Here is a 25,703-nt window from a genome sequence, read left to right as displayed (position 1 = left end):
TAAGTATTGCCAATTGGTAATAATAAGTATCATAGTAATAATAAATAAAGAGTACTAATTACTTACTTTATTACTTTTGTATAATAACAAGTAATTGCATAAAAATATTGTATCTCAAAAAAAAAACCCACGCCATCCCATTATAAACATTAAGACAAAAACCAATGTGCATCATGTGAGAGTACTGCTCTTTGCTTCCAAAACTACCATCCTTAGAAAACCACTTAGTTACAAAGGATCCCCATTTGATTTATAAATCTACCCTCATAATGAAAATGAATATCCTTAAATAATTCTCACTAAATAAACAAAGTAACAATGATGTTTTGTCTTCACTGAACAGACTAATGTCAATATCTCGTAAGTACAGTATTTACTACATTTTCAATCTTTTACGTGTATTTTGGGACTTCATTGAATAAGAGTGCTTTATATCCAAATATCTGCCTCCACTGTTCATGCAGATTTCAGATTCTTTCAAACACTTATTTTCTCTTTATATAAGGAGTTGATAAAATTGTTTATCTAACACGGTTCATATCAATTGTCTCAGCATTAGGACCAATGACTATGTTGAGAATGGCTTTGTCATAAGGTATGAGATTCACTTTTTTTATGCAACACAATATCTTTCTTAGTATAAGTATTAATACGATTACCTGAAGCACTAGTAAATCAAAGGACAATATAAAACTGAGAAATCCTTAGAAATGTTGCTAAAAAAACAAGCTTTCTACCAGAATAAAACTGCAAGGTTCCCTGAAAAAAGATCTATTACATTCTGAGCTTCTTTTCTATTTTGGTTTCTTTTCAACATGAAATGAAGAGGTAGCAAATGTATCAGGTTTCTATAAATTGGAATTTTTCTCTCATTCCTCCTGAAAAACAACTGAGAAGGCTCCACCTTAAGAGAAATCATCAGCAGAGTCCAGAACACATCACTCTAATTAGAAGCTTGGAACTAATTTAATCAACAAACTTTCCCATATCTGAGACTTCCCCTGGCCCTTGACTTACAAATCCCTGACCTCTTTGTCCCCTACTGTTCAAGATGACATCATTCGGGGGCAGCTAGGTGGCGCAGTGGATAAAGCACTGGCCCTGGATTCAGGAGGACCTGAGTTCAAATCCAGCCTCAGACACTTGACACTTACTATCTGTGTGACTCTGGGCAAGTCACTTACCCCTCACTGCCCTGCAAAAAATTAAAAAAAAAAAAAAACAACTTAAGGTCACTGCCCACAAGTATATATTGATAGTACACCTCACAAACATTTCCTAACAGTAAGCCCCATGAAGGCTACTGAGTCAAAACTGTAGTACTTATCAGTGGTCATACTGTATGGTGTGTGTGTTTTTTTTCAATCGTTACTACATGAGTTCTTTTCATTTTTTAAATAATCACTGCTTTGTTCTAACCTAATATAATGAAAGACTATTGTATTATGATTAATTAGGCTATTTCATTAAATGCTATATCTTATCCCCTTTGTCAGTCAGTCAGTAACCATTTATTAAGCACCTACAATGAGCCAGACACTGTGCTAAGAGCAGAGGATACAAAATAAAGCAAAAGACAGTCTACGTTCCCAGGGAGCCTCCAGTTTAATGGGGGAGACATGAAAACAATTATGAACAAGCAAAATAAATATAGGAGATAATAAACAGAAGGAAGGCACTGGAATTAAGTGGAGCCAGGAAAGGCTTCTTGTGGAAGATGGGATGTTAGTTGGGCTTTGCAGGAAGTCAGGAAAGCCACGAGGCAGAGCAGAAGAGGGAGAGCCTCCCAGGCACGGAGGAGTGTCTGGTTTGAGGAGCAGCAAGAAGGTGTCACTGAACCGCAGGTGAAGGAGTAAGAAGACTGGAAAGGTAGAAGACGGCCAGGTTGTAAAGGCTTTTAAAATACCAAACAGATAATATAGTATCACAGATTTATTTTTTGTTTTTATTTTTTGCAGGGTAATGAGGGGTAAGTGACTTGCCCAGAGTCACACAGCTAATGTCAAGTGTTTGAGGCTGGATTTAAACTCAGGTCCTCCTGAATCCAAGGCCAGTGCTTTATCCACTGCACCACCTAGCTGCCCCCTCCAAACAGATAATTTAATGCTGGTAGTTAGGGGCTAGCCCCACACTCCCCGTCCCAGGTCATGCTCCCTCCTTTATTAGGGGGTAGATTTATTAAAGACTGGCTCCCCATATTCTTCTTCCTCTCTGCCCTGACCCCTGTCCTTATATTTAGGGACCAGACTAGTTAGTTCTTGCCTATAACAGCAAGAAAAGTTTCATTTCTGTCCTTGTATCCCCAGTAGTTAGCCTACTGACAATTGATAAATGCTTGATGCACTGAACTGAATTAAGTCATTTGGCCATGATCACTGATCCAGCTAATTCTGAACCTTCTCACCCCTCACCTAGACTATCACAATGGCCTCCTCCTTGGTTTCCCCATGTCAAATATTAAACACCCAGCCCACAGCCATGTGACCCACAACACTCCTGAATGAAGCCTAGATCCAATTAAAATGTAATTGGGAAATATTTAACAAACCAAATGTAAAATATAGTAAAATATAATAAAATATTAGGGGGCAGCTAGTGGCACTCTAGATAAAGCCCCAGCCCTGGATTCAGGAGGACCTGAGTTCAAATCTGACCTCAGACACTTGACACTTACTAGCTGTGTGACCCTGGGCAAGTCACTTAACCCTCATTGCCACACACACAAAAAAATTAAAATATATATAAAATATCACCTTTTAAAACTAAGTCAATATGTGGCCCACGGGAATCTCTATGTATTAGTGGCTCCCATTTCTATTTGAGTTTGACACAGCTGACCTATAGGACCAAATATGAAGTTCTCTGTTTCATTTTCCAAGCTCCTCACAATCTGTCCCCTTCCTATCTTTGCGGTCTTGGGATATATACTTCTCCATGTACCAGTGATTCCAGTAAATTGGCTGTATAATGCTCTACTTCCTCTCTCTGTGTGTTCGCAATGGCTCTGCCTCCTCCCTCCTCACCTCTCCTCTCACTGTTAGAATTCCTGGCTTCTTTCAAGGCTCAGGCGAAATGGCACGTTTTTCAGAAGGCCTTCATAGTCCCCTCAGCACTTAACTCTGTATGTATTTTGTATGTTCTTAGAAGAAGATGTTATTTATGTATCTCATATACTCGTACATATACCTGTATGTCTCCCCCATAGGAATGAATGCTTCTTGAAAAGAGAGATGATTTTTGGTTTTGTTGTATCACTAGCACATTTCCTGGCACATAGTAAAGGTTTAATAAAAGCCTGTTGGTTTATTGTTTCATAAAACAAAAGGTCTTCAGAAATACTGTATTAGAGAGTTACAGAATTGGGATCAGTAAATAGCATTCTTCTGGAGACAATAAAAGAAGAGCTTCTAAAGGAGGTGTTTTGTTTTGTTTTGTTTTGTTTTGTTTTGTTTTGTTTTTTTCAGAGTTGCTCAGGGCCTTGTTTTAAAAAACCCAGAGCACTTCTGACAAACAGAAAGATATTTTAACTCCACTAACCTGTAATAATGGAAAACCTAAAATATAAAGGAAAAAATATAACCACAAGAAGAAAAACGGTAAATTGATAAAATAGGATACAGGCTAAACAAATTACACCCATAAAGGCAAATGAGGTTATGGAAATGATCACAGTATGATTACGTAAAGGAAAGACAGAAAGTACAAAGGGTGAGCTGTACCCAGATTCTAAGGGGTGCGGGGAAGGAGGGAGGGAAGGATGGGGAGAGGCAAGTCAAATAAAGCACTTTTGTTAACATCATAATTAGCCCTTTGGTTAATTGTGCAGTCCAAATTATTTCTAAAAATGATTTAGTCAAGAAAAAGCTAAGCAATTTAAAATTCTATTGTGTATTCATGGAGCACTTTCCACCAAGCAGATACATATCACTTTAGGGAAGGCAGCTGAGATATCATCTAAGAGAATATACACACCTTTCACACATAAGGAAACTGAAGCCCAAAGATGTGAAATTCTTGGGTATCTGCCAGTTGCAACTAGGCCCCAAAGGCCTCTTTAGTCCTAGTCCAGTGCCCTTCATGCTGCATGCTGCTGCCTCTGATGCCACATTTCCATCAATAATCATAACATTTCTGTGAGATTAGAGATATTGACTAGATTGATTCCCTGCTTTTACCCAGGAAGGTAACAAGAACTTATTAAGCTTTTCCTAGATGCCAGAGATGTGCTAAGAGCTGGGGATAGAAATAAAAACCAATAAAAAAGAGTCTCTGCTTTCAAGGAACTTACAGTCTTTTTTTTTTTTTTTTGCAGGGCAATGAGAGTTAAGTGACTTGCCCAACGTCACACAGCTAGTGTCAAGTGCCTGAGGTTGGATTTGAACTCAGGTCCTCCTGAATCCAGAGCTAGTGCTTTATCCACTGTGCCACCTAGCTGCTCCAAGGAGCAAAAGCAAGGGAAGCTGGGGTGGAGGAATAAGAAGTATCTGGGTAGGATCATGGTAGCAACATCCTTAGAAGAATAAAGCATGGCCAGTGTCTGGGCCCATCCCCAAAATAAAAGCACTGACAGAAGATTATATGGGGTGAAAGTCCCAGACACTGAGGGAAGTTCCAGGATGAGAGGGTACATACAAAAAGTGTTCTTAACCAGATAAAGATAAACCCATAATTCAAGATTTTTCAACCCTAAAAATCTGACTTCCAGTATTCATTATGAAATTCTTAGAAATCATCAGCTTTTGACCATTGATGAGAACTAAAGAGACTACATGAAAGCAATACAATTTGTCTCTCTCCCAATCCTTTACATTTACTTTAGGAAGAGACAAACCCACATCTTTCTTTTCTTAGTGCTCTTTAAGTAATCTTTTTGAAAGTGCTTAGGACTGTGAACTCCCAAAGAGGTTAAATAGTTCCACATGTCAGGATACATATAAAATGTCTATCTAAGCTTTAGCCATATGTTCAGGTGCATTATACATCTAATTTACATTAAAGCAAAATAGACATATATTGCATCTTTTATATATAATTTTTAAAACAAGCGTTTAGTCAGTCCACAAGCATTTATTAAATACTTACTATGTTCCAGATGCTATGCTAAGAGCAAGGGATATTGTAACGATTGGAATGACACCATCTGCTGGAGACTTACTGTAGGAAAGCTGAGGAGAAGGTGCCTGAGGGCAAGGCCATGCAGCTTTTCTTTGGCATCAGGAAGTGATGTTTGTTTGTGGGAGGAAGAGGGGGCGAGGCTGGCTCTCTCGCTCTCTTTCCTCAGGACTCTGGCAGAGAGCGGAGCTAGAAATGTGCTCTCCCTTTAATAGATAGATGAATCTAGGCCTTTCTCTTTCTCTTCACCAAATTCTTATTCTCCTTAATAAATGCTTAAAAGTCTAAACTCTTGCTAAAGCTTATAATTTGTTGGCGACCACTCATTAGATATTTTAGACAGACTAACTAGAATTTTAGCCCCTTACAATATAAAGAAAGGTCCAAAGAATGGTCCCTGATCTCAAAAAGCTCACATTCCAACAGGAGAGAGAACTTACATAAAATTCTACATACAAGATATGTAGAGTAGGAGTGGAAGGTAATCTCACAAGGGAAGGTACAAGCAGTGGAGAAACTGGCAAAAGGCCTCCTGAAAAAGGTTTGAAATCATGTTCTTTTCAGGGTAAGTGTTTGACTTACACATACTTCAGTATAATATGTGTGTGTAAGTGGGTTTACATGAGAAACAGCAGACTAAGCACAAAGAGTCATTTAAATTTTACCTTAACAAGAACCAGCTCTTTAAAAAGGAATTGATTTTGTGACTCTAGAAAAGTTATTTCACCTCTCCTACAGTCGACATGTGTCATATTCTGTTTGGGACAAATAGATAAACCATTAGAAGTACATATTGAGCTCTAGTCTCAAAATCATACAAAAATATTCAGCCTTGTAATAAGAATCTTAATAACAACAGTATATGTATGCACTAAACTTTAATTTCTTTTCATCCTTGAAAAGATTCATTTGTCAAATGATCTTTATTATGCATAAAATCTATCCTCCAAATTGGTCTAAACACATCCCTTCAGGATAACCAAAAGGATACTAAAGAAGACAGCTTTTTTATTTAAGCTAGGTTTCTTACTCCTACGGGTTCCATTCATTATTTGTTGTGGGAAAATATTGTTTTCATTCCAATTTACTCTCAACTATGATATTATATTTCATCAGACTAACTAAAATTAGACTTAATTACAAAATAAGTCTGGTAGTAACTATGGAAATTGATTTGATTTTTCATTCAAACTAAGAATGCAGGACAGTACATGATTTTTTTCCCCTCTTACTAAGTATGTAAACATAATTTCATAATTTGTTTCTTTCTAAGTAAAATATATTGATGTTTTGAATCATAGGATCAAGGACACAGTACAAGAAGGGGATTTAGTGATCATCTAATCTTACTCCTTCATCTTACAGATGGGGAAATCAAGCCCCATAAATGGAAAGAAACAGGCCTGTCAAACCCAGGTCCTTTATCTCTACAGTCAATGCCATTTCTACAGGACTATACTAATTCTGTAAACTTGTTCTCTCTAAAAATGTTATAAAAATGTCACGTAAGTTGAATCCTACCTTTTGGGGGGCCAAAATCCTCTGTCTGAACTTTTCAACTGTATCTTGACCCATACTAGCCCAAGCACTGGCAAATGCTTCCGCTTTGTCATGACTGAGATGAACATTCTCTAATTGTTGTTGGAGAACTACCGGTTTCACATTGTGATAAACAGCCTGTGAAACAGAAGGAAAAAAAAAATATATATATATATACATATATACACATATAGTGCCATTTATATATTAGAAGACCAGTCCTATATCTGTTAACCCAAAGCCACTTTTCTGGTTTTTAAGGTTTTTAAAAATTATTATTTCATATTACTACTAAACCAAATTCTTCTAAAGAATAGCTTACAGAGCCTCACATTGGGCAGAAAGTTGCTGAAACACATGGATAAATCAAGATTAAAATGTTACTTATGCCTGAAAGTTTGCATATCCTAAACGTATCAGATATTTGTATAACCTCCTACTTGTCTTTGGCTTCATAAATTTACTTTTCCTAACCAGTGAGCATTCCCCAGCTACCATTTAAATCAATTAAATACCTAACTTCCCTATTATGTAGAGGTTGGAGGGAATGATTGCAAAGGAAGCATATGACTAGAAAACGAAGCTAAAGTACATGAAACAAAGCACAAACAGGTAAGGGGGAAGAACTACATGTTTACCAACTCTAGGTACAATAGGAACTTAGGTGGGAGGAAGATTTGTATGGACTAAAGGATTATTCTGAGGTGTCATGAAGGAGGTGGGATTTGAACTGAACCCTGAAGGCAGGGAAAAAGAGAGACAATAGTTGGGGATTTTTGAGGGGTTTGGCAGGAGGGAGGCTCAGAGAGGTCACATAAGCAAAAACTCCAAATTTATTTTAAAGGTTCTTTTCCTTAAGTTTTGTTTTGTTTTGTTTTGTTTTGGTGAGGCAATTAGGGTTAAGTGACTTGCCCAAGGTCATACAGCCAGTAAGTGTTAAGTGTCTGAGGCCAGACTTGAACTCAGATCCTCCTGACTCCAGGGCTAGTGCTCCATCCACTGTGCCACCTAGCTGCCCCTCTTTTCCTTAATTTTTCAAAAAATGAAAGAAAGTGAAAAATAGCATGCTTCAGTCTGTGTTCAATCAATATCAGTTCTTTCTTTGGAAGTGGATAGTATGTTTCATCATTAGTTCTTTGGGATTGTCTTAGATCATTGTATTGCTGAAAATAGTTAAGTCATTCATAGTTCTTCATCAAACAATATTGCTGTCACTGTGCACAATGTTTTCTTAGTTCTGCTCACTTCTCACTTCTGCTCACATCAGTTCATACAAGTCTTTCCAGGCCATTCTGAAGTCACCTTGTTTGTCATTTCTTATAGGATAATAATATTTCATTATCATCACATACAACAATTTGTTTAGCCATTCCCCAATTGATGGTCATTCCTTTGATTTCCAGTTCTTAGCCACCACAAGAAGAGCTGCTATAAATATTTTTGTACAAATAGGTCTTTTTCTCTTTTGAGGGATCAGACAAAGTTATTAAAGCTACCCTTAATCATATGAAAAAATGCTCTAAATCACTACTGATTAAAGGAATGCAAATTAAAGCTACTATTAAAAAAAAACAACTATGAAGTAACGTATTGTGATAAAATAATGGAATTTTGCAGACCGCCCTGATTGATTTAGTATTGTTTGAATTGGGTGAGAATGAGAAGCTAAGTACCTACTTAAGGATGATTGGATGGAGGCCACACCTGGCCAGCCCTGAGTGACATGTTGGTATACAACAAGAAACCACTCTCAACCAACCAGTCTGAAGGACCTCCCCTTTTGGGGGAGGAAGAGAGGAACTAGGAAGTGGACGCTCTCTCATAAAAAAACTCTCTTTTTGGTGAGGAGGAATGAGCATGGCAGCAGATGGAGAACAGGGGGGGCCCCTCTTAGTCGTTCGGACACCGGCTGGGTGGTGAAAGATTTCACATGGGCTTCTAGGAAAGGAAATTGCTTTCTTTCTCTCTGGCTATACGGAATTAGATCTGAGCTAGGATTTCCATGCTATAAGGAATCTGTTCTCAATCTCTCTTTCTTCACTAACTTATTTTATTTATATATATATATATATATATATATATATACACACACACACACATACACACATATACATATATATACATATATACATATATATATGAAAATAAATCTTTAAAAGCCTAAACTCTTGCTGAACTTATCAGTGATTTTAGCCGGCTTCCCCCCAAGACTGGGGCGGGGGGGCAGATTAGAATCTACACATTAGATTTTAAACAACACACTATCAAATTAACTAATGACAGAAAAGGAAAACAACAATGGTTGGAGGGGATATGGGAAAAGTGAGACATTAATGCACTGTTGGTGAAGTTGTATACTGATTCAACCATTGTATAGAACAATTAGATACTATTCCCAAAGGGCTATAAAACCATGCATAGCCTTTGGCCAAGCAATACCACTGTAAACAAAATAGGAAAAGGACCTATATTACAAAAATATTTATAGAAACACTTTTAATGTTGGCAAAGAACTGGAAATTAAGGAGATATCCATCAATTCAGGAATGGCTAAACAAGTTGTATATATTTGTGATAGAATACTATTGGGCTATAAGAAATGATGAGCGGGATGCTGTCAGAAAAACCTGGAAAGACTTACATGAACTGATGCAAAGAATCTGCTATCCATCTCCAGAGAAAGAAACTGACGGAGTCTGAGTACAGATCAAAGCATACTTTTTCTTTACTTCCTTTATTTTTCTTGGGGGTTTTTTGGGAGGGGGGGTCCTATGTTTTCCTTTACAACATAACTAACATGGAAATATTTTGCATGATTGCAAATGTATAACCTATATCAAATTGCTTGCCTTCTTGATGGAGGGGGAGAGGTGAGAGAGGGAAAAAGAGAAATTGGAGCTCAAAATTTTAGAAAAATGAATGTTAAAACTTGTTTTTACATGTAATTGAGGAAAAAATTAACAGAAGTTTAGCTTACTATAAAAAAAAAAGTAAACACATTAGTTAGGACTTGTAAGTCATGATTCCAAGTAGATTTGGACCCATAAAATACCTTGAACTTGGAGTACCTATCCTAGGGGATCCATCTGTAAAAGGCAGGTACCTTAATTACCTTAACTAATAAGGTAATTAAGACTATTCCTTACAAATATAATTTTCAATAAGAGATATTACAGATTACAATTTGAACATTTACCTTGCTTTAAAAAATATTTAAAACAATTTAATATTTTTAAACAAGTTTTACTAACAATTTGTGAAATGAAAATACCTGCTCCAAAATAAATGATATTGTTTCAAGAACCAGATGAAGATCTTGTTTCTCTAATGAAAATGCAGCTTGGAGTTTTTCTTCTTCCTCTTCACTGAAACTGTTCTCAGTCTGCAACATATATAGGAATTTGTTAGCTTTCAATCAAAAATTCATATCTCTAGCCTTCAAAAGATCCTTCTACTTTGATAAGAAAGCCTTTTAGAAAGAAAGTACAAATTGGGAAGACAAAATTACTCCAGACAGGCAGGAATCAATGAAAAGAATACTTTGTAATCATAACACTACTCTTATTTCCCATTAACAATCTAAAGTCTGAAGTTCTATAATGTGTAGGTAGTATATAATATATCCTGACTAGTATGGCTGATGCAGTTACACTAAGACAGTTAAGAACAATGTGTTCAGGCTACTGTTTTTTCTGGCCTTTTCAAAAGAATCCCATTAGTCTGAAGATATCACCCCCTAACAAAAGGGTCCCAAGTTACAACAGTCCAAAATACAATAAAAGCTTTATCCCTCAATTTACAGATGAGGAAACTGAGACACAAAGAGGTTATATGACTTGTGTAGGCTCACACAACTTGTAGGGGAAGGCTCTAAAACTGAGCTTCGAAAAAATAACTTTCCACATGCACCATGTCAATTTCAATCTCATTTAAAATACAAAACAATAATTGTGTTAACATTAAATAAGAAACCCCACTCTCCAAGCTGTGCACAAGGATGTGTACTAAAGGAAAACTATTTGGGAAATTCTATTGCTTTAATTGAAGAGACTCGGGGGAAAAGGGGTGGGGAATGGTGGAAGGGAAGGAAGAGGGGTGGAAGGTCTTATTTCCTCTGTTATTCACACAGAATCCAGTAAGCAAAAGCATTTCCAATTTAACACCATTAATTGGCCTCACAAAAATGAAATTCCAAGGGCCAGTTAATTCCATAGGAATAGTGTTATAAATAGACAATCATACAAACAATCTTAGGGAAAAACTTTGTGACTTTACAATATTGTCTGGTCATAACAGCATCACTCAAAACAGTCTTATGGGATCTATTTCTATATTCTTAAAAAAGTGTGGCCTGCTCTTTTTTCCTCCTTCCACTCTGAAAATGGACCTCTCCCTTCACAACACACAGAGTCCTTTTTCTCTTTTTTGTCTCTCTTCATTCTTTCCTTAGTGATCTTCTCATTTACTTCCACAGCTTCAACAATAACCTCTTCATAGATGATTCACAAATTAGTACTTCCAGCCTAACTTCCCTTTGAGCTACAGACCCAAATTTCCAAATGCCTGCTAGAAATCTCCATCCTAGATATTCTCCCTGCACCTTAAGGTCAGCATGTCTAAAACCAAGCCCATCAATCTTCCTATCTCATCATCTTTCCCCAAAACCTATTCTTCTTAACTGGCATTTCTACTGATGCTTCTCCAAATCACCCAGGTTCAAAAAGGTCAGCTTTGACTCTTCCCTTTCCCTACTCCTTCACATCCAATCATAATCTATGCTACTCCCACACTATTTTTCACATCTTATCCCTCCCTGATACTCTCACTACTACCACCCCAGTTTGTTCCTTCATTACTTCTTTTTTTTTAATGGGGGGGGGGCAGGGCAATGGGGGTTAAGTGACTTGCCCAGGGTCACACAGCTAGCAAGTGTCAAGTGTCTGAGGCTGTATTTAAACTCAGGTCCTCCTGAATCCAGGGCTGGTGTTTTATCCACTGTACCACCTAGCTGCCCTCTCCTTCATTACTTCTTTTTTTTTTAATTTTTTTTGTGTTATTATTCTTTATCATGTAGAAACCTCCTTATGATTAGACCTGTCCAGGCTGTTCTAGCTGAGATAGCTCAGGGGCATTCTTTTTTTTTTTTTTTTTTAGTGAGGCAATTGGGGTTAAGTGACTTGCCCAAGGTCACGCAGCTAGTAAGTGTTAAATGTCTGAGGCCAGATTTGAACCCAGGTACTTCTGACTCCAGGGCCAGTGCTCTATCCACTATGCCACCTAGCTGCCCTCTCCTTCATTACTTCTTACCTGAACTTGACTTGTATTCTGTTACCTAGTCTTCCCCCATTCTAATTTATCACACATCCCTGTGCCAGTTTACTCTCCACCCTCTCCACAACCACTCCTCCCCCTTCAGCCCTCCTTGTTCTCCCAGCCCCCAGGAGCTGGAAGAGCTCACCAGCACCCAGGCTACCTGGGAGTCTCAGGGAGTATCATACTTATGTCCTTTTTTTTTTACTTTGGTTTTTTTTTGGGGGGGGGGGCAGGGCAATGAGGGTTAAGTGACTTGCCCAGGGTCACACAACTAGTATGTGTCAAGTGTCTGAGGTCAGATTTGAACTCGGGTCCTCCTGAATCCAGGACCCAAGCTTTACCTACTGCACCACCTAGCTGCCCCTGAGAATCATACTTATGTAAATCATATTTATGATCATATAACTTTTCAGTTGAAAAAACTTCAAAGGTTTCCCCACTGCCCTGCAATTTCTTAGCCTGGTACTCAACATTTTTCACAACCTGGCTCCAGACTCTTCCCACAGTTTTTTTTTATTACATTATTTTTTTTTTTTTAGTGAGGCAATTGGGGTTAAGTGACTTGCCCAGGGTCACACAGCTAGTTAAGTATTAAGTGTCTGAGGCCGGATTTGAACTCAGGTACTCCTGACTCCAGGGCCGGTGCTCTATCCACTGCGCCATCTAGCTGCCCCCCCTCTTCCCACAGTTTTATCTCATATGCCTTCAGATGCTATCCCTTCAAATTCAAACTGTTCCATAGGGAATAGACTTGCTTTTATCTTAAATCTTTTCCTTTCCGACTCCTTCCATCTTCTGGCTCTCACTGAGACCTGGATCCCTCCTGTTTGGGTGGGGTGAGGAGGAGTAAAGTTTCCATGTCAATCCTTTTCGGCACTGGTTGCATTCATACCCCAACTCACTCGTCAAAATGGGGGAGTTGGAATGCTCCTTGCTCCTCATGGTCATTTACAGACTCTCCCTCTACCTGCATCACTTCAATAACCTCTCCTCCTTTGAGGCTCACTCAATACATGTTTACTCCACAATCAAGATTCTGGTAGGTATTATCTACAGACCTCCTCTACAACACAATGAGTTCAGTACCTTGGTCACTGTCTCTGTCTCTGTCTCTGTCTGTCTCTGTCTCTCTGTCTCTGTCTCTCTCTGTGTGTCTCTGTCTCTCTGTCTCTGTCTGTCTCTCTGTCTCTCTGTGTCTCTGTCTCTCTCTGCCTCTCTCTCTCTCTCTCTGTGTCTCTGTCTCTGTTTCTGTGTGTGTGTGTGTCTCTCTCTGTCTCTCTCTCTGTGTCTTCCCACACTTTCCTTTCATGCCAGAGAACTTCCACACACATACCAACATTTCCTCAAACACTCTCTCACCTTCAAATACTTGAGCTTGCTCATTTTCCATGAGCTACTCCTCCTCCCACCTCATCTACACAAAGATAATCACACCCCTGATCTTGCCAAAACGTAAAACTGTTCCACATTCATGAACTCTGAAATTCCCTGATCTGATCATACATTGTTGTTATCTCACCTCTCCCTCTGCCTTACACCTCCTAAGCCTGTTCTCCATCCTCCTGGCAAATTCCAATCCCTCAACCCCCTCAATTCCTTCCCAGGCCATCATCCCACCACTAGCTACTCTCCTAACTTTCCCATCTCGACATCTTTGTGAACAAGTCCAACTAGACCATTCTGTTTTCTTGAGTCCTTTGTCCCCTTAACCTATCACTGATCCTGCCTTGCCAATCCACCTTGGATTCCTCCTACCATCAGGTACTTTCACTCAAATTCACAAACTTTGCTAAACAAAGCTGGAAAAAAAAATCACAATACCATATTGACTAGGTCCAATCCAAATTTACGTTACATAATCTCAACTGGGCCTTCACTGCAGCAAGGCAATCCTTTGACATCTCCCTAATCAATTCATTATGCCTCTCACACAGTAGCTTTTCCAAAGCTTTGTATCCCTCCTCTAACCTCTCCCATCCTCTCAGGTAAGAATCTTGCCTTTTTCACTGAAAAGATTAAGGTCATTTGACAAGACTTTCCCTCCTCACATCACTCACATGTGTTCTACCACTAGCTCCTCCTTCATTCCTCCTTCACATGAAAAGGTAGCCCTTCTCTTTGCCAAGCAAACACAGGATCCCATGCTATCTTATCATCTACAGAAGATTGTCCTATCACCCTTATCTTCTCACTAATCTTCAATCTCTCCCTTTCTACTGGCCACTTCCCTACTGCCTAGAAACACACCCTTATCTCCATCCTCAAAAAATCCCCACTTGATCTGCCCATCCTCAATAGCTATCATCTCAAATTTCTCCTCTTTGCCTGCAAAACCCTTTGACAAGAGTACTATCTGTACCTCTACTTGCTTCTCTCCCTCTCTCTCCCTCTCTCTCCTCTCTTTCTCCATAACTTTCCATTCTGACTTCCAACCTCATCATTCAACTGAAACTGCTCTCTCCATTTGCCAGTGATCCCTTATTGCCAAATCTAATGGTCTTTTCTTAATCCTCATCTTTCTGGAGCTCTCTGAATTCTCTGACACTGTCAGCTACCTTCTTCTCCTTGACATCAATTAGGGAATGGCTGAACAAGATGCGGCATATGATTGTGGCGGAATACTACTGTGCTGTAAGAAATGATGAAGGGGATGGTTTCAGAAAAACCTGGGAAGACTTAAATGAACTCAAGCAAAGTGAACTGAGTAGAACCAGGAAAAGAATCTACACAGTAACAACAATGCTGTAAATATAATCAACTGTAAAAGACTTATTAACTCCTCTGATCAATACGATAATCTACCACAACTCCAAATGACTCATGATGTAAAAAGCTATTCACCTCCAGATAGAAAACTGACAATCTCAGAGTACAGATTGAAACATATTTTTTTCCTTTATTTTACTTGACTTTTTAGAAAACATGGCAATTTTTATAACATTTTACATGACCTCATATGTATAAAGGTTATTTCTTGCCTTCTCAATGGGTGGGGGAAGGGGTTGCAGGAAGGAGAATTTGGAACTGAAAAATCAAAATTAAATTTTAAAATTAAAAAATTAAATTCACAGGTTCTAAATAAAGAAAAATATGTATAGGATAGAAAAGCCCATAAGCATGTTTATAAAAAGAACTGGGAAAAAAGCATGTATATGATTGTGCTTACAAATCACAAAGGATCATATAATAATGGTTTACATTTATTAGTAATATTTTTACTATTAAGACAAAGCAAATCTACTTCAGAGAGCACAGAAATTCCAAACTCCAGTATCTATTTATGCCACCCACTTAATTTCACTCATGAAACAAAAGTAGAGAATAAGCAAAAACTACATAGGAATTTTAAGTATACAAAGCAGGAGACCTTGCTATTTTTACCCAGAGGAATAATGTCACTATATTAAAAAATCCCCTGAATTTAAAATATCATCAAAAGTGCAGTGGGGAAAAAAGGGGTGGGGGGGAGCAGTGGAATAGAAATGTTACAAGTTTGCCAAAAGCAAATATACAAACCTTCAAGTGAAGTTTCTGAAGAATTCGGGTGAGCAATCGAGGAAATCTTCCAGTATCTACTGCATTAACCAGAGACACTGCTTTTTTCATGCTATATAGATTTAAAAACAAAAAGTTAATTTTTTTTAAATGTAAGGGGAAATATATTAGTTACAGTGCTCTATGAGCTATTTTATAATTTCTAGATTTTCTAGGTACTCTAAAGATAGATACTTAGTATTAGTATGCATTAGGGCAATACTAAAGAAACACTGCAAAAATATTCCTATTTAAAGGGCTTTCCATGGAAAAGGCCTGTTGGTTAAATTCCCTCTTTTCTTTGTAATACCTTTTGCCTGGTAATGGCATAAATTTATGGGTAGGAGTCTAGTAACAATTTAACATAAAGTGATTGACAGCAACAAAAAAACTTTCAGATAAAAAGAGATTATAATAAATGCACAGAGAAAAGAACTAAAGAATAAAATGCTGAAAAAATGTACAAAATAAAATCATTTGTTGTTACTAAACATTCACATGCATTTCGAACCTGCTTTGATTATAGTGATTTTGAAGTCATACTGAATAAAGAGAACAATATGTGATGTCACTGTGCAAGGTCCTGGCAATTAAAAAAAAGGGGGGGGGGACCAACCCAGTACAGTCCTTCCCCTCAGGATGCTTATAGGACTCTCCTCATTATGACCCAGGGCTCTGATAGGTGAACAAGTCCCAGGCCTAGCACAGCTACTTTCTGGTCATCTCAATGCCATGCTTTTCTATACAACTCTAGTTATATGTATTCACAAGAAAACAGATTTACAACAGCAAGGGATTTCAGGAGTCATTAAGACCGACCCTTTCATTTTACAATCAAGGGAACTGAGGGCTTGAAGGGTTAAGTGACTTGCCCAGAGTTTGAAAAAACAGGAATGTTGGTTATTATCTAAGTCCTGTTCTCAATCCACTGCCTTCCCCTATTACAGTGATGCCTATCCCTTTTGTGTGTGTCATGGACCCTTTTGGCAGTATGGTGAAGCCTATGGACTCAGAATTATACTTGTAAGAAATATAACATATAATATACATTAAAATAATAATAATAATAATAAAATACATAAAATTACAAAGGAAACTTTACATGTTGTTTAAAAACAAGTTTATAGACCCTTTTTGAATGTTAAGCTCCTTGAAGGCAGGGGCTGTCTTGCTGTATTGGAATCCCTAGTGCTAATAATAACAATAATAACAATAACAATAATATTAGCTACTATTTAAATAGTACTTTAAGGTTTACAAAGTTCTTTACATATGTTAACTCACTTTATCCTGGAGAATAGAACGTTGAGTTAAATCTAGTAAGATGAGATCCAATAGAGATCAATCTAAAATCTTGCAGTTGAGCACACAAAAAAATCAATTTCAAAAGTATAACATGAGGGAAGTATAGATAGGCAATGGGTTTTCTGAAAAAGATATGGGGGTTTCAGTCGGCTGCAAGATAAATATGAGCAAACAGTGTGATGAATCAGCCTGAATCCAATGTGATTGATCATGGGCTACACTGAGGGACGGAGCTGCCAGAAAAGCTAAGCTAACAACAACAACAATGACGACGATGATGATGATGATAACATTAGCTAGCATTTATATAGTATCTATTATGTATAGCGCACTGGACTATTTACAAATATTATTTCATTTGATCCTTACAACAGGATCTGTAAGGTCGGTACTATTACTATTCTCATTTTACAGAAGAGCGAGAAAGAAAGGTTAAGTGACTTGCCCTGGGTCACACAGCTAGTGTCAGGAAGGATTCGAACTCAGGTGTTCCAGACTCCAAGTCTGGCATTTTATCCACTGCTTCACCTAGCTGGTTCCAAGTATAACATCTGACAGACGGTAAGCATTTCATAAATGTTTTTTAATTCATTCATTCATCAAAGCAGAGAAGGTACAACGAGCTACAGACAGTGTGTGGGCTGAGAAATGAGAGCGAGGGGGTGAGCGGTGGGGTGGGGGTGCAGGGGAAGGTAAATGACAGCAGGAAGGGGAAGTCGAAGCCCCTGGCACTGGCAGCGAGCGCATGGGGGTGCCAGAGAGGGGCGGCAGAACAAATCCGCCCCATCAAGGCACAATCTCACCTCCTCCTGACTTGACAGACCGCAGCGCATGTCCACCCCCAGGCTCTTCGTTCCACTCCCCACAACAAGCCCAGCCCGAGGCAGCTGCCCTGCCGGTTGCCCGCTGCCCGCTGCCCCTTGCCCGCTGCCCGCCTCCTTACACTCCCTAGTGCCTGCTGCCCGCTGGAGGGCGCCCCAGGGGACGGAGTGGAAAGTGGCAGAGCCCGCCTCCCGTAGGCCCCGGTTTCTCTCCACCCTCTCCACAACCGCTCCCTCCCCCTTCAGCCCTCCTTGTTCTCCCAGCCCCCGGGAGCTGGCAGGAGCGCACCGGCACCCAGGCTACCTGGGAGTCTCGGGGAGAATCAGCTGGGTCGCCGCTGGGGCAGCCATCCTCTTCCACTCAGCCGCTTGGCCGCCGCCTCCAGTCAGCTGCTTTCTCGCCGAGCCAATGGAGTGCCAGGGAAGGGGACGCAGACAGAACCAATCCCCACCTTCCGCTGGGAATCGGACCTCGAGGATTGGCCAGCCCTCTTCCGGGAGCTCTGCAAGGCGGTGCCGCTGCCTCAGCTTTGAGCAACCGATTGGCTACTGCGCTCTTACCCCCGCCTTTCCGACTTTGAGTAAAGGACGGGGGCCGGGCGGGGGGGGGGTCACCTAAGTTAACTCTGATCTAAAACCCATCACCTGGTGGCCAAGTAGTGAGATTCCTGGAACTTGGCTAGACCATTTTGTCCCGCTAGAGAGAGGATCTGGGCTGGGAGGTCTTCCTTGGGGACTGTGAAGAGCATTCCTAATTATTGCTCAACCTCCAAGCCTGAATCCTGGTCGAGGTCCAGTCTGAGTCAAGTAAATAAACATTTAACAAGGACCAATGTTCCCTCATTGCAGTATGTTTCAAGCACTGTGCTAAACTCAGAGGGCACAAAAAAAGAGGCAAAAGATGGTCTCTACCCTCAAGGAGTTTACAAACTAATGTGAAGACAACATGCAAGCAAATATATACAAGGCAAGATAAATGCAGGATAAAGAGGAAATAATTAACAAAGGGAAAGCACTGGGATTAAGAGAAGTCATGGAAGGTTTACTGTCGAAGGTGAGATTGTAGTTGGGATTTAAAGGGAGCCAGGGAGGTGAGGAGTTGAAAGGGAAGAGGAAGAGAATTGTAGGCATGGGGAGAAAATGCCAGTCAACAGATAGAGTGTCTTATTCGTGGAATAGCCCGGAGGTGAGTCTCACTGGATCGAAGAGTATATGTTGGGAAGTAGGATGGGAAAGACAGGAAGGAGGGTAGGTTATGAAGGCTTGGAATGCTAGAGTATTTTGTATTTACTCCTGGAGGCAACAGGAAGCCACAGGAGTCTTGTCTTTGTTTCAGGTTTGGGGGCTTTTTTTTTTTTTGAGGTGGGGTGGGGTGGACATGGAAATCACGTTGGTAGCTGAAAATGGAGAATGGATAAGAATAAGGAAAGACTTGAGGCAGGCCGACCCACCAGCAGACTATTGCAGCTTCGAGGTGATGAGGGCCTGCACCAGGGTAGTGGCAGCGTTAGAGGAGAGAAGGGGCCATATGTGAAAAGTACTGCAAAGGTGAAATCTACAGGCCTTGACAACAGATTTGGGGGGAGAGGAAAGAGAGATAGTAAGGAATCCAGGTTGCTGTCTAGGTTGTAAACCTGAAGGACTGGGAGGATATCCTGGTGCCATCCTCTAGAGTTAGGAAAGTTAGGAGGGAGGGATGGGTCTAGGGGGAAAACTAATTAGTTCTGTTTGGGGCATTTTGAGTTTAAGATGTCTACTGACATTCAGTTAAAGATGTCTGAAAGGTAGCTGGAAATGTGTGATTGGAGGTCAGAGAGATGGGGAGAAGATAAACAGATTTCAGAATCATCAGCATAGAGGGAAAAGAGAAAAGGGCCCAGGACAGAAGCTTGAGGGACACGTGTAGAAAGCACAATGTGGAGGAGGATCCAACAAAGGAGACAGAGAAGGTGAAGTCAGAAAGGGAGGAGAACCAAGAAACATCTCAAAAACCTAGAGAGAAGGGAATATCAAAGAGAAGTAAGTGATCATCAGTGTCAAAGGCTGCAGAAAGATCAAGGAGAATGAGGATTGAGAAAAGGCCACTGGATTTAGCAACGAAAAGATTAGTGTATAGCCTATATCAAATTGCTTACTGGCCCTGGGAGGGGGAGGGATGGGAGGGTAGGAGAAAAATTTGGAACAAAAAATATCTTTACATGTAATTGAAAAAAATTTTAATTAGTTAATTTTTTTGCAAAAAGATCATTAGTAACTTTGGTGGAATGATAAAGTTAGAAGCCAGGGGAAATTAAGAGATAGGAGGGAAAGTGGAGGAGAAAAACAGAACATCAATAAAACATTTAAGAAGGAAAACAAGTGAGCAAAGGGCAGTGAACAGGAGAAACATAGGATAGTTGCTTGAAGGGATGGCAACAACAAAAAATTAAACACTAGTTTCTTAGAATAAAATAGAGACATTTGACACTGAGTTCAACTTAACACCTATATAAAGTAAACATATATAGGTATAATCTGTATGCATATATGTATAATATGTATACATGTATATATATATATTTATAATCTCTTGGAGTTAGAAAAGAAACACTTATCAAAATGATATCTAAAACTCAATCATCAAGCATTTGTTCAATATTTAGCCATATGTCAGGTACTGGAGATGCAAAGAAAAACAGTCCTTGCTCTCAAGAATTTTACTTCTAATAGAGGAGACTCTCAGTCTCTTTGTCTCTGTCTCTCTCCATCACCCACCACCACCCCTACTCCCCACCCCACTGGATTTTCTTTTCAATATCAATCAATTTTTATAAGGTACAAACAGAAACCATGAAGAAATGAAAAAAATTCCACTCAAAGTAACAAAATTCAGAAACTATCTTGGAATTAATGTACCAAAATACACTCAGGACTAATACACTTTTTTTGGGGGGGGGGGGCAGGGCAATGTGGGTTAAGTGACTTGCCCAGGGTCACACAGCTAGTAAGTGTCAAGTGTCTGAGGCCAGGTTTGAACTCAGGTCCTCCTGAATCCAGGGCCAGTGCTTTATCCACTGCGCCACCTAGCTGCCCCCCTAATACACTCTTTATAGAAATGAAGAATTAAATAATTGGAGGGAGATTCAATGTTTATTGTCAAGCTGTGCCAACAGAATAAAAATAGCTATTATATCTAGATTTATTTTCCTCTATACCAATAAAACTGTCAAATGTTCACTTTGTAGTGTTAGACAAAATATTAACAAAATTCATTGGGAAGGACATAAGCCATCCCACTGGATTATAAGAATTCTCTGGGGGGGGGGGGGAGCAGCTAGGTGGCGCAGTGGATAAAGCTCTAGCCCTGGACAAATCTGACCTCAGACACTTGACACTTACTAGCTGTGTGACCTTGGGCAAGTCACTTAACCCTCATTGCCCTGCAAACAAAATAAAACAAAACAAAAAAGAATTCTCTGCATAAGCAAAATAAGGCCAATCTAGGTGTAGGGAAAGAAAATAAGTTTCGGGAGAAATAAAAAATGCATCAATTAGGGGGCAGCTAGGTGGCGCAGTGGATAAAGCACTGGTCTTGAATTCAGGAGGACCTGAGTTCAAATCCAGCCTCAGACACTTAACTAAGCTGTGTGACCCTGGGCAAGTCACTTAACCCTCATTGCCCTGAAAAAAAAAAAAAGAAAAGAAAAAAATGCATCAATTAGTTGAATTCTGCCTGGGTTTTAGAGAACTAGAAAGTGGGGAAAAGGGTACACTAAATAGTTTATTTTAACCTACATAAAAGATTCTTGAAGCTATCTGGTACTACTTTTTATATATACACACTACATAGAGAAGTAAAGGGATGCCATAAAGAAAAGTAGGATAAGATACAAAGTCCAGTGCCTTGTCCTTTGAAGCTTTGAAGTTGAACATTTTCTCCACATTAAAATTTTTAATCCATTTAAGTTGGAAGTTATACACAAATATTATGAAGTAAAAAAGTGTATTGTTTAAAGCTGCTGCATTGAAAACCATGCCGAAAATTAAAATATCTTGAAGTCTCACCTCATACCCATCAGATTAGCAAAGAAAACAAGGGGAAATGGGAGGACAGGAAAACTGATGGGGAAATGTTGGGAAGTAGTCCTATAATTCAACCACAAAATTGTCACTAAATTGAGCCTATCCAAACACCCAGCAATACTATTTGTGTGTGTGTGTGTGTATATATATATATATATATATATATATATTTATTTATTTATTTAAATATACATATATATGTATATATAATACCTCAGAGTATTTTTAGAAAAGACACATGCAAAAATATTTACGACAGAGCTTTTTTGTAGTGGCAATGAACTAGAAACAAAGTGGGTCTTCAGTTAGGGAATGGCTGAGCAAATTTTGGTAGATTAATGAAATAGAATATTTTGGTAGATTAATGAAATAGAATATTTGGTAGATTAATGAAATAGAATATTATTGTGTCATTGAAAATATAAATATGACACATTCAGAAAAAAACGAGGCTTATATGAACTGATACAGAACAATTTCTACAACTGTCATACACCATCATAGAACTCTAATCAATGCAGTGACCTATTCTGACTACAGAAAATTGATGGATACTTCCCATTTCTTGGCAGCAGTATAATGGCCCAGAAATACAGAATGAGACCTACATTTTCAGATAGATCCAATGTGTTGATTTTTATTTTTTGTTTGACTACACCTATTATGCCATGTCATATACATGTTAAAACTAAAGTCGATGTACCAGAGATTCTGTTTCATATACAATCTTCCTACATCTTACTCCCTGACACATACTCTTTGATCCAGTGACACAGGTTCCAGTGACACATGGATTTTCCATGAACAAGACTCACTTCTGGGCATCTTCTTATTCTCCCAACTCCCCCATTCCTGGAACACTTTACCTCCTCTGACTACTGACATCCCTGGCTTCCTTTAAATCCCAACTAAAAGCCCATCTTCTACAAGAAACCTCTCACAGCCCCTTTTAATTCTAGTGCCTTGGGGGATCTAGGTGGCACAGTGGGTAAAGCACCAGCCCTGGATTCAGGAGGACCTGAGTTCAAACCCAGGCTCAGACACTTGACACTTACTAGCTGTGTGACCCTGGGCAAGTCACTTAACCTCAATTGCCTCACACACACACACACAAAAAATTTCTAGTGCCTTCCCTCTGTTATTTCATATTTATCGTGAATATAACTTGTTGAATTTCATATTTATGCTGAATATAACTTTTGTATAACAACCCTTCCAGTGCTTGAAGGCAATTAATTAGTAAGTCTTCCCCTAAGTCTTTTCTTCTCCTGTTTTTGCAGTTTCTTTAACCAGTCTTGATCTGAGATCAACTCAAAGCCCTCCACCATCCTGATTACTAACTTAACAATGTCTTTACACTATGATGCCCAGAACAATGTGCCAGATGTGATCTGATGAGGGCAGGGTAGTGAAAGAACTGGAAGCTTTGCCTCTCAATGCAGCCCAAAATTACGTTGGCTCTTTTGGCTGCCACATCACATTACTAACTGCTATTGAGTTTACAATGCACTAAAATCTCCAAATCTTTTTCAAACTGCTACCTATGCCTTCCCCAATCTCTTCTGAAAGAAAATCTGCCTTTGTCTCATCATAAAATTTTCACCTCAGACTCCAATTTCAGCCTCTACGGGCTTCCTTATACATGTAGATTCATAAAGCTAGGTCTCCACTTTTAATATTGATCCCCACTGTAATATTAAAACAAAAAGAGGAGAACCAAGACTTGGAGATGTTGGCGAATTGACTTTATCCCCAAAACTCATTGTGGGTGAGGCTAGAAAGATCTAACAACAAGATGGATTCTAGGTGGTTAAATCCAGTTACCTAATTTTATGACTGGGGAACTAGGTGGTGTAGTAGAATGGAAAAGTGCTACACCTTGAATAAGGAAGACTCCAGACACTGTGTGACCCTGGCCAAGTCACTTAACCCTGTTTGCCTCAGTTTCCTCATCTGTAAAATGAGTTAGAGAATGAAATGGCAAACCATTCCAGTATCTTTGCCAAGAAAACCCCAAATAGGATCACAAAGTCAGACATGACTGAAAAAATGATTGAACAACAATTTCATGACTACATAACAAAGAATGGTGGTAGCAGAAGCAAAAAATGTTAAGACAAAGTATAGTTAAGTATAACCATCTTTCCACCTAATCTGATTTCCAGTATACAGAACAGTATTAGTACCAAATACTAAAAAACTGTTTTAAGTTTGTTCAACTTAAAATTCACAAGGGTTATCTTCTTCATCAAAACCAACCTTAGAATGATGAAAATAGCTTCAATTATTGAAGTAATCACTTCAATCTTCCACTTTAATATGAATATAGGAACTTAGTTTCCTGTTTGGGTGCTGAGGTGGGGAGGGTATCATTTTGTGTTTTTTAAATTGTCAAGTAGAGATTGTATATATTAAAAGTGATAGAGAATGGAACCTTTATGTAAACACTGGTAAAGTCATACTAGAGATATAATCTAGTATTTCCACAAACTCAGTAGCATTTCAAGACTGTTTACATTGTAAAAAATGTAATAGATAATAAAAAATTGAAGTATATTTTTCCACAGACACATTCAAAGTTCTATACCTGAACATGAAAGCCCAGGACTTTCAAGTAAGAAGGGAACTTTGAAGTGATTTAATATAACCCACTTGTTTTTACATAGACTGAAACCCAAGATGTGTAGTGAATTCACCAAAGTCATACAAGCTAGTGAAAGAGCTGGGACTTGAACTAAGCATTCATGGTGGGGGCAGCTAGGTGGCACAGTGGATAAAGCACTGGCCCTGGATTCAGGAAGATCTGAGTTCAAATCTGTGCTCAGACACTTGACACTTACTAGCTGTATGACCCTGGGCAAGTCACTTAACCCTCATTGCCTTGCCACCCCCCCAAAAAAATTCATGGCTCCCAATCCAATGTTCTTTCACAATATTACATACTAATGCATTAAAACAATTTGTTATAGCTAATAAGAGAAGATAGTATAAATAAATCATAATGGCTCACAGGATCATAGATGTAGAGTTCATCTAGATCAATGTAAGATCACAGGATATGATCATCAGAGGCCATCTAGTTCAACCTCTTCATTTTACAAATGAGGAAAGTGAAGCCCAGGAAGATTAAGCAATTTGCTTAATGGCAAATAGGTAATAAAGAGCAAAGCAAAGATTTAAACCAAGTTTCTGTGGCACTGATCTATCCCTTGTTCCACCTCACCATGTTGCCTCTTTCAAACATTTTATTTTTCTAATGCAGAGAATTTGAGGAACTCCCTCATTTAACAGATCAGGAAATTCAATTCTTCAATATTAAATTTAGAAAAGCTTATCACTAAAGCTAATGTGGTTTGTGATACATCCTTCCTAGGTTGGAAATCATCATGAATATGTTTTATAACTAGTAGTTTTTGTGACTGGGGAAGGAGGAAATAGCAAAGTTCCCCCTGGATCATGGTGAAGGAGGAAGAACCCTGTCCCATGGTATATATTACCTGTATGATAGGGTTCTATGGTACAGAAGGACTAGGCTCTACTGGATGGAAGTATGCCCTTGATTACTCAGAGGTTTTTCTAGATTGTTGAAGCATACTGTCAGGTGGGACTACTTGGCACCCTCAAAATTTCCTGGCTTGAGACAAAGCTGCAATGGTTAAGCTCCTGAGGTCCCTAGTTAGAGCTCTTCAGTAGGCACACATGAGCATAAATAGTTGTACCAGCATGCTAGCATACACAGATCTAAACCACATGTATTCCTAGAATTTTGATTTTGACACTTAATAAAATAAAACTCCTAGAGATACTCATACATATTCATGAGACACACTGACAGTCTTGAAAGATAGCCAAGTAGCAGAGGGGGAAAAATCGATTAAACAGAGATTATACTGACAGCCTAATTTCCTCAGTTAATATAATCAGATAATACCATTGGAGTTCTTGTTAATCTGAATTTAGTGCAAATAACCTAAGTGTTTTATTTACAATCAGATTTTTTCCACTTTATCTAACAAG

The 25,703-nt window shown here is 38.9% G+C and overlaps 1 protein-coding gene across 2 annotated transcripts in view; it reads right to left on the bottom strand.

Moving 5' to 3' along the window:
• COMMD10 (COMM domain containing 10) overlaps positions 1-18,038 on the bottom strand; it is a 216,456-nt gene extending 198,418 nt beyond the window's left edge. The window contains exons 1-4 of one of the 2 annotated variants that reach the window (XM_043975541.1): positions 17,929-18,038; positions 15,481-15,571; positions 9,923-10,033; positions 6,634-6,789 (exon numbers count right to left, since the gene is read on the bottom strand). In XM_043975541.1, the coding sequence (XP_043831476.1) occupies positions 6,634-6,789; positions 9,923-10,033; positions 15,481-15,571; positions 17,929-17,975 (405 nt within the window). In that variant the 5' untranslated portion in view covers positions 17,976-18,038. Of the gene's footprint in view, positions 1-6,633; positions 6,790-9,922; positions 10,034-15,480; positions 15,572-17,606; positions 17,750-17,928 lie in introns of those variants that run through there. The other variant, XM_043975542.1, reaches the window with a different exon arrangement.
• Positions 18,039-25,703: the final 7,665 nt, after the last annotated feature.

Source organism: Dromiciops gliroides, chromosome 1 (assembly GCF_019393635.1).
Source record: "Dromiciops gliroides isolate mDroGli1 chromosome 1, mDroGli1.pri, whole genome shotgun sequence".
NCBI classification, from domain to species: Eukaryota; Metazoa; Chordata; class Mammalia; order Microbiotheria; family Microbiotheriidae; genus Dromiciops; species Dromiciops gliroides.
The sequence above is the reverse complement of the archived record's forward strand: the minus strand, read 5'-3'. Positions and strand labels throughout refer to the sequence as shown.